The 13,978-nt window shown below is 45.7% G+C and overlaps 2 protein-coding genes and 5 non-coding genes across 8 annotated transcripts; 5 read left to right on the top strand and 2 right to left on the bottom strand.

Moving 5' to 3' along the window:
* The first annotated feature begins 4,737 nt into the window (after positions 1-4,737).
* TRNAM-CAU (transfer RNA methionine (anticodon CAU)) lies at positions 4,738-4,809 on the top strand. The gene has a single exon. It is a non-coding gene; the product is annotated as a tRNA-Met (tRNA).
* Positions 4,810-5,930: 1,121 nt separating this feature from the next.
* On the bottom strand, positions 5,931-6,003 carry TRNAK-UUU (transfer RNA lysine (anticodon UUU)). The gene has a single exon. It is a non-coding gene; the product is annotated as a tRNA-Lys (tRNA).
* Positions 6,004-6,256: 253 nt separating this feature from the next.
* On the top strand, positions 6,257-6,339 carry TRNAL-CAG (transfer RNA leucine (anticodon CAG)). Its single transcript has one exon. It is a non-coding gene; the product is annotated as a tRNA-Leu (tRNA).
* A 942-nt stretch (positions 6,340-7,281) lies between these two features.
* Positions 7,282-7,355, top strand: TRNAI-AAU (transfer RNA isoleucine (anticodon AAU)). The gene has a single exon. It is a non-coding gene; the product is annotated as a tRNA-Ile (tRNA).
* Positions 7,356-7,828: 473 nt separating this feature from the next.
* TRNAM-CAU (transfer RNA methionine (anticodon CAU)) lies at positions 7,829-7,901 on the top strand. The gene has a single exon. It is a non-coding gene; the product is annotated as a tRNA-Met (tRNA).
* Positions 7,902-10,387: 2,486 nt separating this feature from the next.
* Positions 10,388-10,770, bottom strand: LOC129338801 (histone H2B 1/2/3/4/6-like). Its single transcript, XM_054993291.1, has one exon. It carries the CDS (start codon positions 10,768-10,770, stop codon positions 10,390-10,392), a length of 381 nt encoding a protein of 126 aa, XP_054849266.1. The 3' UTR covers positions 10,388-10,389.
* Positions 10,771-11,162: 392 nt separating this feature from the next.
* Positions 11,163-11,603, top strand: LOC129338594 (histone H2A type 2-C-like). Of its 2 annotated transcripts, XM_054992949.1 has the most exons (2): positions 11,163-11,243; positions 11,349-11,603. In XM_054992949.1, the coding sequence occupies exons 1-2, from the start codon at positions 11,163-11,165 to the stop codon at positions 11,550-11,552; spliced, it is 285 nt and encodes a 94-aa protein (XP_054848924.1). In that variant the 3' UTR covers positions 11,553-11,603. The 2 variants fall into 2 exon arrangements, with proteins under 2 accessions (XP_054848924.1, XP_054848923.1); XM_054992948.1 differs by having other exon boundaries at positions 11,163-11,603.
* Positions 11,604-13,978: the final 2,375 nt, after the last annotated feature.

Genomic DNA, 13,978 nt, shown 5'->3' with positions numbered 1-13,978 from the left:
CTAAACGCCAAGCAATTGCGATGGGCGGAATTCTTCTCGAAATTCAATTTTACATTAAACTTCCTACCAGGCAAAACTAACTTCCTCGCTGACGCTCTATCACGCATGCCCCAACATAAAAGCAAAAGGGAGGAGACAGTCGACACGGTGTTTTCGCCTACGCAATTAGGGGGTGTGATGACTACGCGCAGCCGCGCTAAGCCCTCCCCGTCACCCGATCAGGGGTGGAGAGAAAAGCTGAAAGCCGAAGTGGAGAAGGAGGGGGGGGGGGAGGCGCCCAAAGACAAACTACAACAATCCGCCACGGGGGAATGGCTTTGGGGAAACCGTTTTTATGTGCCTAAATGTCTGAGAAAGGATGTTTTACAACGATGTCACGATGCCCCCACAGCGGGACACTACGGTTACCTAAAAACGCTGCACTTGGTGCAATGCCAATTCTGGTGGCCAGGCATGCGCAAAGACATTTCCCAATACGTAGCCTCTTGCCCCATCTGTCTCAGCGCCAAATCCTGAAAAGGCAAACCGCCGGGGCTTTTGCAACCCTTAGAAACGCCAAGTCGACCGTGGGAGATTATTTCTATGGACTTTATTACTGACCTACCTCCCTCTAAAGGACATAATTGTATTTTGGTCGTGGTCGATTTGTTTTCCAAGCAAGCACACTTTATACTGTGTACCACCATTCCATCCGCTAGAAAACTAGCTGATATTTTTATGAAAAACATTGTGAAAATACATTCTTTTCCATCCAAGGTGATTTCGGATCGCGGCGGGCAATTCGTTGCCAACTTCTGGCGGGAGCTTTTGCAACTACTGGGAATTGAACAAGGGCTCAGCTCAAGCCACCACCCAGAAACAGACGGACAATCCGAAAAAACTAACCAGATATTAGAACAATTTCTAAGATGCTACATCAACTTCCAACAAGACAATTGGATTGATTTGCTCCCGTTAGCAGAGTTCTCCTATAATAACAGTGTACACGCGTCTACCGGAGAAACTCCTTTCAAAGAAATTTATGGCTTCCACTTCAAGCCGTTCCCGTTCGAAGCGCTCCCCCCTCCTATTACAGCTTCTCAAGACATTACCGAGTGGTGGGGGGAAGCAGCTCAGCAATGGGCTCAAATCAAAAAACACCTCGACAAAGCCAAACAGGACTACAAGAAATATGCAGACCGCCACCGTGCGGCGGAATGGGATTTACAACCTGGTGATCTTGTCTATCTGTCCACAAAAAACCTAAAATTATCCCAAACCAGCAGAAAACTAGCTTTGAAGTTCTTAGGACCTTTCCCAGTGAGTAAAGTAATCAACAAAGTGACTGTTGCTTTAGATTTGCCAAAGAACCTACGCTACGTGCATGATACTTTCCATGTCAGCCTCCTAAAAAGGGCTCCAACAGATAACCAGTGGCACATCAAAGGCCCCCCTATTCCAACGTTAATCGATGACCAGACCCACTACGAAGTACAACAAATACTGGACTCAAAAATTAAACGAAACCAGCTGTTTTACCTAATTAGGTGGAAGGACTTTGATTCTGGGTTTGATGAGTGGGTCAGTGCTGTACATGTTCATGCCCCTAGACTAGTGAAAGCATTCCACTCTCGCTATCCACATAAACCGGGGGGGGGCTTCTTAGGGGGGGCAGAATGTCAGGATCAGAACGCTCTTTTGTATACCTATGCTTAACCGACTCCATATTTAATCCTTTCAGTGTTCAGTGCTTTCTTCCCCAGGTGCAGAGGTTCCCAGGCAGCTATCTCACAGACCCGCATTGTTTTGGCTACCGACGTTCCACCAAGAACCAGCCTTGGGGAAGCTTTCGCTTTTGCAGCTTCAAAGGGAATATTATGAGAACTGTGGGGGGAGGATGGGTCAGCTATGATATTTAATATGTATCTCTTGCTTTGCCTGGCATTGGTAACAATGCATATGTACCAACCTGGATATTGCATTCAGGCCAGTGGACTATAATAATCTTTTTCTTCATTAAATGCTTTTTGGAAACAATGGACTTTTGTCTAATTGCAGAAGGCAGACTGGAGTAAGGATTTTATCTAGCCACAGTTCTGACAGCTCTGACAATTTCCTTCTGAGTTTCAATCATTTTACTTCTTTGTGAAAGGAAGGTTCTTTCCATTGCCCACAAATTGGGCTCGCTGAACTGTGTGAACTTCCCCTATTTTATATTATTTTATCTTCTCCATTTCTATTTTTTATTATTACTGTTGATTCTCCAGAGCTGATTTTGTATTGAAACAAATTTTGACTGACTGACTGCATCTACTACATCTCCATCCAGCTTTTCTCACCAATGGGGACCCAAAACGGCTTACAGCATTCTCTTCTCCTCTATTTTATCCTTACAACAGCTCTGTGAGGTAGGTTAGGCTGACAGAGTGTGACTGGTCCGAGGTTACCCAGCAAGATTCTATGGCAGAACGGGGATTCAAACCTGGGGTCTCCAAAGATCATAGCCCACCACTCTAACTACTATACCTGATTAGATGAACATGGCAGAATTGCCCATAGTGCACCCCTTGATCTGATGGATGGGTGACGGTGTGAGAAAAACTGGCTGAGGCCTGCAGTTTGGCATTTGGGATAATGCGATGGCTCTCAAATCTCGGCTTGGCTAGGCAGACTAGCATAAGTCCATCTCAATTTCATGCCTGTAAAATGGAACAGGGAATGACTTACGTTGTAGGATACTTGAACGTAAAGCAATGACAACCGAATGGCTCTCGGCATGTACAAAGTGAATGTCCCTCACCTCTGCACAGTTGTGATTCTATATTAAATGGATGAGATCAGAAAAGAGGTCATTTAATGTTAGCGGGGCTGGCTGCCTATTAAGACCAAGCTCCAGTACACATTATCTTCCCCCAGCTGTCTTTAAATACTGTTTTTGTTATGAATATTTTAAAGGAATTTTACATTCAGATGAGAGAATCTGACTATACTTAATCCACTCAAAGCCTTTGGTTGGCTATCTTGTTCAACAAACAGAAAGAAATGGAGCCTGTATCTTTGGATGAGTGATATAGGATTCTACCTTCAAAATGCCTCTTTCTATATGGATGTTACTGCTGCGCACTAAACTGCTGGAATAATATACACCCAGTTCATTGAAAGATGATGCTCTGGTCTGCTGCCTTTGATATTGTGCCCCAGAATGCCCCCAGTTGCTTGGGGCAGCCCCACCTGAGGCCAGGAAGGAGCCTGCTGGGATCTCCCAATTATACTGCAAATTATAAAGAATGTTAAAAAGGGGTGGCAGGTGTCCCCCAGGTCTATCCGTCCACGATTCCCCCCGGCTCAGGATGGATTTTTAAAGATTGCTGTCATGCTTGAGGAATTCCGCAAAACCAAAATATCCTCCCATGCTTCTGTGAACACGGCAGGGTGGTTACGGAAGGGTAAAGGGCAACTTAATAAGGTTTGCTTATTCTGTTTTGTTTATTCATTATAAGGAAGCATAAGCAGAAAATAAGATTTTAAAACCAGTTTTCATATTTCTGACATTCACACTGCCTAGGTTACAGCACAGAGTCACTAGGGAAAACAATGGCTTAAAGTAATGTGTGTGGGATGGATTTTCAACTAAAGGAACAGTATATGGGGGAATAGTACCTCTCCATTGCCAATATTGAGGCCCCTGATCCATATCAAACCCTCTCCAGGCTGTGCTTTAGAGTGAAATACTATGGCCGGAGTCCAAATCATGGAATCCCAGCTTCATGCACAGTATCTGGAGATTGTGAAGCAAAGGCTGTTTCCAAGGCCCACCTGGCAATGCTACCTGGCAAGGAAGGGATCTTATTGTTTGTAGGAAAATATGCTTAGGTAGAAAATGGAGAGCAAAAAGCAATCATGGAGCAATCCCATGTCAACTGTGGTAGAGCTGCCACTTAGTTTTAAAGCCACTGTTTTCGGATTACTGGTGTTCAAAATATAGTGTGCAAGCTTTTGAGTCACACAGGGCTCTTTTTTAGTAGGCTATCTCAAATGAGAACCATTCTGTGCTGGGCTTGAGTTTTACTGAGCTGTCTTACACCTGCCCTTTCTACTTCAAGGCAGAAATCACCACTCATAAAACAAAAGTCCAGTGACATTCATAACCAAAAGATGCAGGAGCAACTGAAATAACATTAAATGGTGTGTAAGGTTTGGAGTTGTCCAGAACTCTTTATCAGGCTAGATGTCCAAAAGTGGGGTGGGGTGGGGAGGAGCAGGAGACGTTCTCAGGCCCCGACCCTATGGTTTTTCAGTGCATACCTATGAAGACTTACTCCAGTCTATGGCCATTGAACTAAATGGGGTTCAACTGGAGAGACTCTTCTTGGGATTGCACGGTCTATAGCTGTTGTATCTTGTGCAGAATGCCAAGTCTGGGTAGGTAAGGTTGCAGCCTTATAAAGAGAGAGAGGAGGTGAATAACTGCCTTCAATTGGAAATATTTTTAAAGAAATTATCCAAATGCCAGAACACAGCTTTTTAAAAAATACTTACAGCGCAATCCAAAGAAGAGTTACTCTAGCCTAAGTCCGTGGGAATCTTTTTGGGGTTGCACTGCAAGTGAAGAAGGGTGGGGGGAACGTGGTGGTAAATGGCACCTCCCACAAAAGCGAAATGGTGATATTTTCTAAAAGCGACTATATAATTCTGCAAGTTAGAGACTCTTAAAGAATCCAGTATTAAGACACCTAATACAAAATAGTTCTCTCAAGGAGCAGAGTGGCGCAGCGGAAGCGTGCTGGGCCCATAACCCAGAGGTCGATGGATCGAAACCATCCTCTGCTAAACTATTTTTTCCCTTTCCTTGATATGTGTGAATATTTTTTAGCCATTGGGAAGAAGAAAAATGCCGCTTGAAAAAATACTGATGGAGGACTGATAGAATGGGGGGGGGGGGAGCAGCTTCGCCAGCACCAAAGAAGATCCCTTCATGCAGCCTCAAGGCTGCTGCAGCGCGACCCACAGAACCGACAAGACTGCGCTTTTAAAGACATGGCAATTCTCTGCCAAACAATAAGGCTGCCAACATCCAGGTGGGACCTGGAGATCTCCCGGAATTTAAATTAATCTTCAGGCGACAGAGATCAGTCCCATCTGGAGAAAATGGTTGGTTGGTTGTGGGGGAGGGCTGTATGGCATTATAAACTGCTGAGCTCCCTCTCCCAAACCTCCAGGAATTTCCCAGTCCAGGCTTGGCAACCTTAGGCTTCTGTGGGTTTTTTTCCCTCCTAGAGGTGGGTGGGAGACAGAGATTCCGTCGATTTTTTAACTTGCTTTGACTTTTCCCTGAAGGTGCATAAATATGAATTCCTTACACTTTTCAATTTTTTTAAAACATCCCGATGAAGAGTTCTGTAGTACTAGGAAGCCTGCACGTTGTGTTGTCTTGGATACTGGTTGGCCTTAAAGAGGTTTTACGTGGCTTTCATTTTTTGGATCGCTCCAGCCGATGCCTTGCAAGATCGCATGCAAAAATAGCCGTAGGCCGCCATACAGTCAACCGGCACGTATTGAGTACGATACGCATTCATATTTTTAAAATGTCATTTATTTATTTGTATATATTTGTTATTTTTAGTCCGCGGATCTCACTGAGACTCAAGGCAGGGTCAGTACAGGCAGTTCAAAGTCATTTCAATAGACGTGCAATAGGGTATTTACATGCAAATTTGCAAAGATTTAAAACTAGCAGAGATCCGATGCAATGCATTTCACGAATGCTAAAAGGGAGCATAAAGCAATGACCAACCTCTAGGCACGCCCGCTGAGCGAGAGAGAGGGAAAGGGTTCACAACGTCATGGAAAAAAAAATAATGAACACTTTGTAACACTAAAGAGACTCTGTCGGAATAATGTCTTTGGGAATAGGCTCATTTGCTTTTAAATTGCAAAGAGAAAAAATTCATCGCCCGAACAGGGACTTGAACCCTGGACCCTCAGATTAAAAGTCTGATGCTCTACCGACTGAGCTATCCGGGCTCTTGTACAAGAAGTCATTCCAGATTTGTATAGTAGAGATCAATCAAGAAAATTAACATACCTGATTTTGGGTTTCTTGGTAGATTTTCTCTTGAATTCTGCAATATTCCTTTTGTAACAGTTGATTCCTGCCCCCATGGAGATAAAAATAGAAATTCGCCCTTATGCATAGCGATGCATAACAGAAAAAATTAATGATTGATGCCCTAAATACTATTATCATTAGACAAATATTACAGCTTTTTAGAAAGTTGTCAGGATGGCCGAGCGGTCTAAGGCGCTGCGTTCAGGTCGCAGTCTCCCCTGGAGGCGTGGGTTCGAATCCCACTCCTGACAGTGAAAATTTTGAGAAAATTCTATCAAAAACAAGTTTTTAGAAAGAAAAAAAAGCTTTCGTGTGGGAAACCTGTCACTTTGGAAGGGGAAAACAATTTCTGCCGCTTTTTTTTTTTAAAAAAACCCTTTCAGTTCCAACTGGATAATGCAGCAATTTTCCATTTAGATGCACGTCGCTGTTTTTATTATCACTATATCAATGTTCTGTTGTCAGAATTTAAAATCAGGAGTTATTAATTTTTTAAAAAAATAAGTATAAGCCCGCCTTTTTTCCTGAAGCCTGGAATCAACTCCATGGTGGGTAACTGCACAGAATAAAAGAGGAGCAACAGAAATAAAATTTACTCCAGATTCCACCTACAGAATTCACTTACAGAATCTACAAGCTCTGCTGCTGGACAGTTTGACAGTCTCTTATGAATACCCTCAGCAAGGAGGCCTTTTTCTCTTTTTTAGAGAAACCGTTGTATAAAATTGGTGGTGGGACTGGAAACACAATGGCAAGTCGAGCTGCAGCTAACCACGCCTCTAAAGGGGAGATAGCAGCGTTTTGCAAAAATTGTATTTTCCAGGTTGTCTTCAAGGGCAGCCATAGGGAGTGTATGGCAGCAGTCAAGCCTCAATATAACGCGGCGCATAACAGTGAGGCCAGATTGTGGGAAGCGGGTGAACCAGAAAAAAACACATGCACTTCTCCAGCCAAATAACACCCCAAACTCATAGCTGAACCTGCCAAAGTAAACTGTGCCCCATCTAAAAATGGAAAGGCAGTTCTTTTGGAAGTTCAAAGGCTGCGGCAATTTAAAACGGTCTGGCAATCCCTTTGCAGTGTAATCCCTTTGCAGTGATAATACAGCGCCACCACCTAGAATCCACTTGTATGAATTTAAATCACATTAGATTGACACTGAGTAGCTATTCTTGAAAACTTTTCCTAAGGGTGGCCGGTTAGCTCAGTTGGTTAGAGCGTGGTGCTAATAACGCCAAGGTCGCGGGTTCGATCCCCGTACGGGCCAGTAGCAACTTCTTTTGGTATTGCTATTTATAGTCCTTTCTTCGGTTCCCTTTGCGTTCAGTGAATTACTTCCAAGTTGCTCTGCTTCATTGTCTTTTTTTGGCAACATCCATGTGAGCCGAATGCAAAACTCGCTATTTTGCTATTCTGTATCCAAAACAAGCTTCCCACCGTAATGTTGCTGACACACAATCCTTGCCTACGTGGAAACAAGAAGTTGCACGAAAACTCACGTGAGTCTAAATCAAAACCTCCCCCCCCCAAATAAAAGTTGCTTAATATCTTTTATTAGGAGCAACTAAAACTGCAACAACAGCGGGAGAGTTTGTTATCTAAAACTTAAAGTTAGGATAAATGTTCAAAATATCAAGGGGAAAAGGGAGAAGGAAAGAAGACATTTCCAAACTTGGTGTCCCATTGCGAATAATATTTAGACAGAAATACTTTCCAAAGTTTCATGTTATAACAACCGCAGCCTCCTTAGCGCAGTAGGCAGCGCGTCAGTCTCATAATCTGAAGGTCCTGAGTTCGAACCTCAGAGGGGGCAGGACGTTTTTCCTCAGCTACGAAAAATAATGAACGTTTTAAAAGAGTCAACTTGTTTTCCGGAAGGGTCACTTTAAGTGATCTTCAAGTCTAATTGTATTGCTACTGCTCCTTTGGGAAGACACCAAATTAATCTCGCACTCTTGACATTTTCCAGTAAGTTTAAGTGGGTGGCCGAGGAGGTCTTCAGTAGAACTGCTGGACTGGAGTCTACTAACACCTTAGAGATCAACTAGATTTTCAGGGTTTAAGCCTTCGTGAGTCAGAGCTCCCTTCTTCTAAATCTGAAGAAGAATCAGTATCTGAAGAAAGGAGCTCTGACTGTCGAAAGCTTAGACCCTGAAAATCGTGGTGACTTTTCCAGAACTGTATCTTAATTAGTACTAGATGTCACTGAAAGCAGGTGAAGGGAAGACAAAACCAGCCAGTTATCTTGGGTACAGGGTCTGCCATTGTTAGTTTCAGATCGAGTTTCCAGACAACATACATCTAACCCAAGTTCTGCTCTGAGTCTTCCAAACCTGAGCATGATGTTTCAACATATATTCTGACCCTCCCATTAGCTCCCTCTTTAGTAGTAAAAAGAATTAAGCAAGGCTACAAGCTTCTTGTCCCTTTGACCTGTAGGAGAGGGCACATTCTACTTCAAGCCTCTCACCATCTCTCACAGCCTTGATCCATCATCTCTATTGACCACCTCTCTCCCTTTGTCCTACCAGAGCATCTTCAGTCCTCTGAAAAGGACCTTCTGCAGGCGCCAACCTGCACATGTGCAAAAGCAACAGCTGCCCACACAAGCACATTCTTTGTGGTGGCCCCCACCCTACCTGAGGGCCTACCTGAAGAAGTCAGGAAACCTCCCACTCTTTTGGTTTCAAAGCCAGGAGATGGTTTCAGAGATGCATTGGTAAATGGACAGGGACTATAGACTTCACTACTGCATACTGTCTGTTGCTATAGGCATGACCCTACTGGGTAGTTTCTATGCTGTTTAATATATCAGATTTATAGTGCAATCCCAAACAGAGTTACTCCAGGCTAAGCCCATTGATTTCAATAAACTTATTCTGCTTAGAATTGCTTAAGCTCTCTTTCAGCGTTTCTTCAACTCGGTCTTGGATTTCTGAGGGTTTTAAATCTTTGCAAAGATGCATTTAGGTATCCTATTACATTGTTTATTGAAATGGACTTGGTGAGAAAGGCCGACTCTAAACAATGGAAATAATAACGAACAGGCATCTTTACCTGCACCTTTTGTTCCTTTAGGAATAGCCCCTTCCCCTTGAATTCAGTATTGATTTCTGAGCAAGTGCAAAGACGATTGTACTGTCGCCCTTCACTGGACCACCCTATAGCCTCAGGTGGATAGCCGAGTCGCTCTGCAGTAGAGGAGCGAGATTCAAGCCAGTAGCACCTTAAAAAATTCCAAAGGTTTTACCTAGGCTATACCTTTGCCTAGATTTCCCCCTAAAAAGTTGTTGTTTGTGTTATTGGAGTGGAATCTTGCCGCCCTTATAGTCTCTATGGCTTTTTAAAAGGCCTCACAGTGAAATCGTAAGCAGAGTTAAGTCCAGTCCAAGCCCATTGATTTCAATGGGATTAGACTGGAGTGATTCTGTTTAGGATTTCCCTGTCAGTCACCTATCTGCTCAGTTAAAAACCATGAGCGTGTGATGTGAACATCCAGGTTTGTTGCTGGTCTAAGCTCACCAGAGCGGTCATTCATTAGTTGGGGGGGCTTTGTAGAAATGGAAACTATTTCAAGTTAAAGATGTGTAACCAAGTAACAGCAGCTCTTCTAGGCAAGAACTGGGTGGCTCTTGCCTTTGGGTCCCAAATGCCTTCCGTGTACACTCGACCTGAAACCAGAGATCTTGACTTTGATATAGTCTACAGGGAACAACTCACTAGATGTGATTCAGGGTGCCATAACTAAATAAAACCCATTTCAGTTTGATTAATGATCAGTGTAGTTAATGCTCTATGACGACTGAATGCTGCAAATCTAATGTAAAACCAAAGAAGTCACTCCTTTGTAGATGAACTCTCCCACTCTTTAAAAAACGGATAACTTTAATCTTTAACCACACTGAGAAAAGAAGTCACAAAGTACCAAGTATAAATACATTTCAGAGAGCAACACATTTTGTAACCCAAGATACGAACGTTTCGTTTTCAGGCTCCCTATAGACACTTTGCAAAGTCTAATGTCAAGCCAAAGAAGTCAATCTTTGGAAGAGGAACTCTCCTACTATGCTAAAAAACCCCTAGGGTCAATCTTTGACCAGGCTATCAAATGTATAAGTCGTGAAAGTATCACAAAGATACATCGCAATGCGATACATTCTGCAAGCCAAGATCCAAACGTTGCCTTCGCAGGCTCCCTCTGGGCACTTTGCAATCGCAGCTCTTTGGGGAGCAAGTGGGTGGCTCTGAAAAGAGCCTTTGGGTTTGCAGGGGGGGGGGCTGGCTGCTTGCTTTGGGGCGGCTCACTTGGAGCTGGTGTACTTGGTGACGGCCTTGGTGCCCTCGGAGACGGCGTGCTTGGCCAGCTCGCCGGGCAGCAGGAGGCGCACGGCCGTCTGGATCTCGCGGGAGGTGATGGTGGAGCGCTTGTTGTAGTGCGCCAGGCGGGAGGCCTCGCCGGCGATGCGCTCGAAGATGTCGTTGACGAAGGAGTTCATGATGCTCATGGCCTTGGAGGAGATGCCCGTGTCCGGGTGCACCTGCTTCAGCACCTTGTACACGTAGATGGAGTAGCTCTCCTTGCGGCTCTTCTTGCGCTTCTTGTCGCCCTTCTTCTGCGTCTTGGTGATGGCCTTCTTGGAGCCCTTCTTGGGCACTGGCGCGGACTTGGCAGGCTCGGGCATCTTCTGCTCTGCAAAACTCACCAACAATCAAGAATCTGGCAACGCGGCGAAACGCTGCTATTTATAGGAGTTCTTATGTAAATAAAGGCTCCTGAATTCTCCAATTGCAATTCGCTAGAATCTCTGTGACGTAATAAAGAGAACTCTAGCGCTCGTTCGGTGGATTTGCATTGGGCAATTCTTGGCTACCTCCGTCTCTGATTGGCTGTATCCAGAATCTTGTCTGTTATTGGCTGGTTCGAGGAGCTCCACGCAGCAGGTCGTGGAGTAAGCCAATCAAAACGTTCCTTTCCAACGCCTAGGGAAAGGATATAAGGGCTGGGGACCCTCGAAGTTGCACTTTTGGAGCTCGGAAGGTTTCGTAGTAGCTGTTTTGTTAATATAGTGCTGAGATGTCTGGACGCGGCAAGCAAGGAGGCAAGGCCCGCGCCAAGGCCAAGACTCGCTCTTCCCGCGCCGGGCTGCAGTTCCCGGTGGGCCGCGTGCACCGCCTGCTGCGCAAGGGCAACTACGCCGAGCGGGTGGGCGCCGGGGCTCCCGTCTACCTGGCCGCCGTGCTGGAGTACCTGACGGCCGAGATCCTCGAGCTGGCCGGCAACGCGGCCCGCGACAACAAGAAGACGCGCATCATCCCCCGCCACCTCCAGCTGGCCATCCGCAACGACGAGGAGCTCAACAAGCTGCTGGGCAAGGTCACCATCGCCCAGGGCGGCGTCCTGCCCAACATCCAGGCCGTCCTCCTGCCCAAGAAGACCGAGAGCCACAAGGCCAAAGGCAAATAGAAAAAGCTTCTCTCGGTTTCGGTTCTTGCGGGTACTTTTCCAGCTGCGGTACCCAACAAAGGCTCTTTTAAGAGCTACCCACAGTTTCCATGAAAGAGCTGTCCTCGCCCTGTACAGTCCAAGCCTGCCTTTGATACTGCACTCTTAGTGCAAAATACCCAGCAGTGCAAGGCACAGCTGGGACCTGAAGAAGGGAGCTTTGGACCTGGAAAGCTGCCCTGAAAATCTTGCTGCTCTCTAAGGCGCCAGTGGACTCAAATCCTGTCCTAATGCAGAACAACACAGCTACCCGCCTGAGCCGTCAGTTACGTTCAGGCGGCCCCTGTGTTGGTCTACAGTGAAAAGAGCAGAGTCCGGTGGCACCTGAGAGACCGGCAAGATTCTCAGGGTATAAGATTTCCAGAGTCCTGCCAGTAAAAAGGACCAAGATTGCAGCCCTGTAGCACAAGATTTCCGGGGTATAAGCTTCCCAGATATAATCGTATGGCTAGCATTAGATACTAGAAAAGAGCCAAGAGTCCAGTGGCTTTTATAAGACTTAACAGAATTTGGGATAAGGTATGAAAGCTCATGCTCTACCACAAATTTTCTTAGTCTTATAGGTGCTGCTGGACTCTTCTACTGCTACAGCCCATCTTGATCTAGCATTAGGTGGTAAAGAATCCAGTAGCACTTTTAAGACTAACCAACTTTATTGTAGCATAAACTTTCGAGAACCACAGCTCTCTTCGTCAGCATCCGATGAAGAGAGCTGTGGTTCTCTAGAGCTTATGCTACAAAAAGTTGGTTAAAGGTGTTACTGGACTCTGCTATTTTGCAACTATAGACGAACTCCTCTGGATCTGTGGCCCTTAGATAGGAGTGGTTGTGGTCACAAATCTGAGGGCATCGGGATTGGTATAAAAACATCGGAGAGTAAAGACTAGGGCAGGTTTGCAGTAGGACAGCAGGACTGGTGTCACCAGAGGCCTCAGTCTTAACCATCAAGATTTTCTGGGTCGAAACTTTCCAGAGTCTTCTGGAAAAGTATTTAAAGTATCCCTTCTTCGGGTACTTTAAATATAGTAAAAGACACTGGGCTGTTTTAAAGGCTGCCACAGTATCTGCTCGCAACACTTGGATGTTGGGGGCAATTTTACTATGAACGGCCTGGCTGTCCTTTCTTCCCACGACCCCCCTCTCCGAAGCTGCACAACTCTAACTTTCTGAGTAGATCGCTAAGCGAGCAAAGCTTCCTTCCGGAACTTCTTTTCCGACGCTGGAGCTGCACAGCCGGAAGGGCTGTTTGGGAAGGTTTCTCTGTTCCTCCTGAGAAACCAGCGGTGTAATCCGAAGAAGAGTCCCTCAGGTTTATGCCCATTGAAATCAGTGGGCTTAGACTGGAGTAACTCTATTGAGGATTGCATTGTGAATACATCTTAACTGTAAAACTACGTTGCAGAACGAAGAAGTATTTCCCCCTCGCTTTGAATTTGCCTTTTCTAGTTCCTGCAAATGTTCAGCTTCCCCACAGATAATTTGGAGAGGGAGCTCCAGTCGGACCAATCAGTGCAAGCGCGGGAATTTTGAAAAAAGGACGTGATCCAATCGGTGCAAGCGCGGGAATTTTGAAAAGGGGCGTCGGGCCAATCGCTTTCCAGATGGGCGTCTTTAAGGTCAGACGAGAGAATCTCCCTTTCTCTCCCTCGCCTTTCCTTTTCGTTAATGTCCAGCTTGCCCTGGAGTTCTAGGGAACTGGGAAGCGCTCCCCCTAGATTATTCTACCTGGGCTGGTCTCAGTAAAGGCCCCATGCGACTTTTGTTCTTTGACTTAGTTATGGGAATAAACAAGGCTGTCTATATTCAACCCCCCTCCCCTTCTCAGAAAGGTGGTTTCAAAAATACCTTTCACAAGCAATGCAGTTTTTATAATTACTCTCTTTACTAGCAACAAAGCCCATTGTGGGAAAAAATACAACGGGCTCTAGAAAGGAGAGGGCAGGTGGGCAGATATTCACTCCTCCTCCGTCACTGATTCCAGCTGGTGAAGGAGGGGGATGGGCGTTGTCATCTGCTCCATGCCTGATCTGCCTGATCTCCGCCATGTGAAGGGGTGGCAGGCTTTGCTACCTGCTCTGCTTCTGATCCCAGCTGGGTGAAGGAGGTGCCAGCATTGCCACCTGCTCTGCTGCTGATTCTGGCAGGTTGGAGGAAGCAGGCATTGCTGCAAGCTTGGCTCCTCATTCTGGCAGGGTGAAGATAGGGTGGGCATTGCCACCTGCTCAGTGGCTTATTCGGGTAGGTTGAAGAGGGCTGGCATTGCCACCTGCTCTGCTCCTTATCCCGGCTGGGTGAAGGGAAGAAGGGCATTGCCTCCTGCTCTGTGCCTGATCCCAGCCAGGTGAAGGCCAATGCAGGTGGGCATTGCCACCTGCTCCACTCTTAAT

The sequence above is a fragment of the Eublepharis macularius genome, chromosome 12, assembly GCF_028583425.1.
Source record: "Eublepharis macularius isolate TG4126 chromosome 12, MPM_Emac_v1.0, whole genome shotgun sequence".
NCBI lineage: Eukaryota > Metazoa > Chordata > Lepidosauria > Squamata > Eublepharidae > Eublepharis > Eublepharis macularius.
The sequence above is the reverse complement of the archived record's forward strand: the minus strand, read 5'-3'. Positions and strand labels throughout refer to the sequence as shown.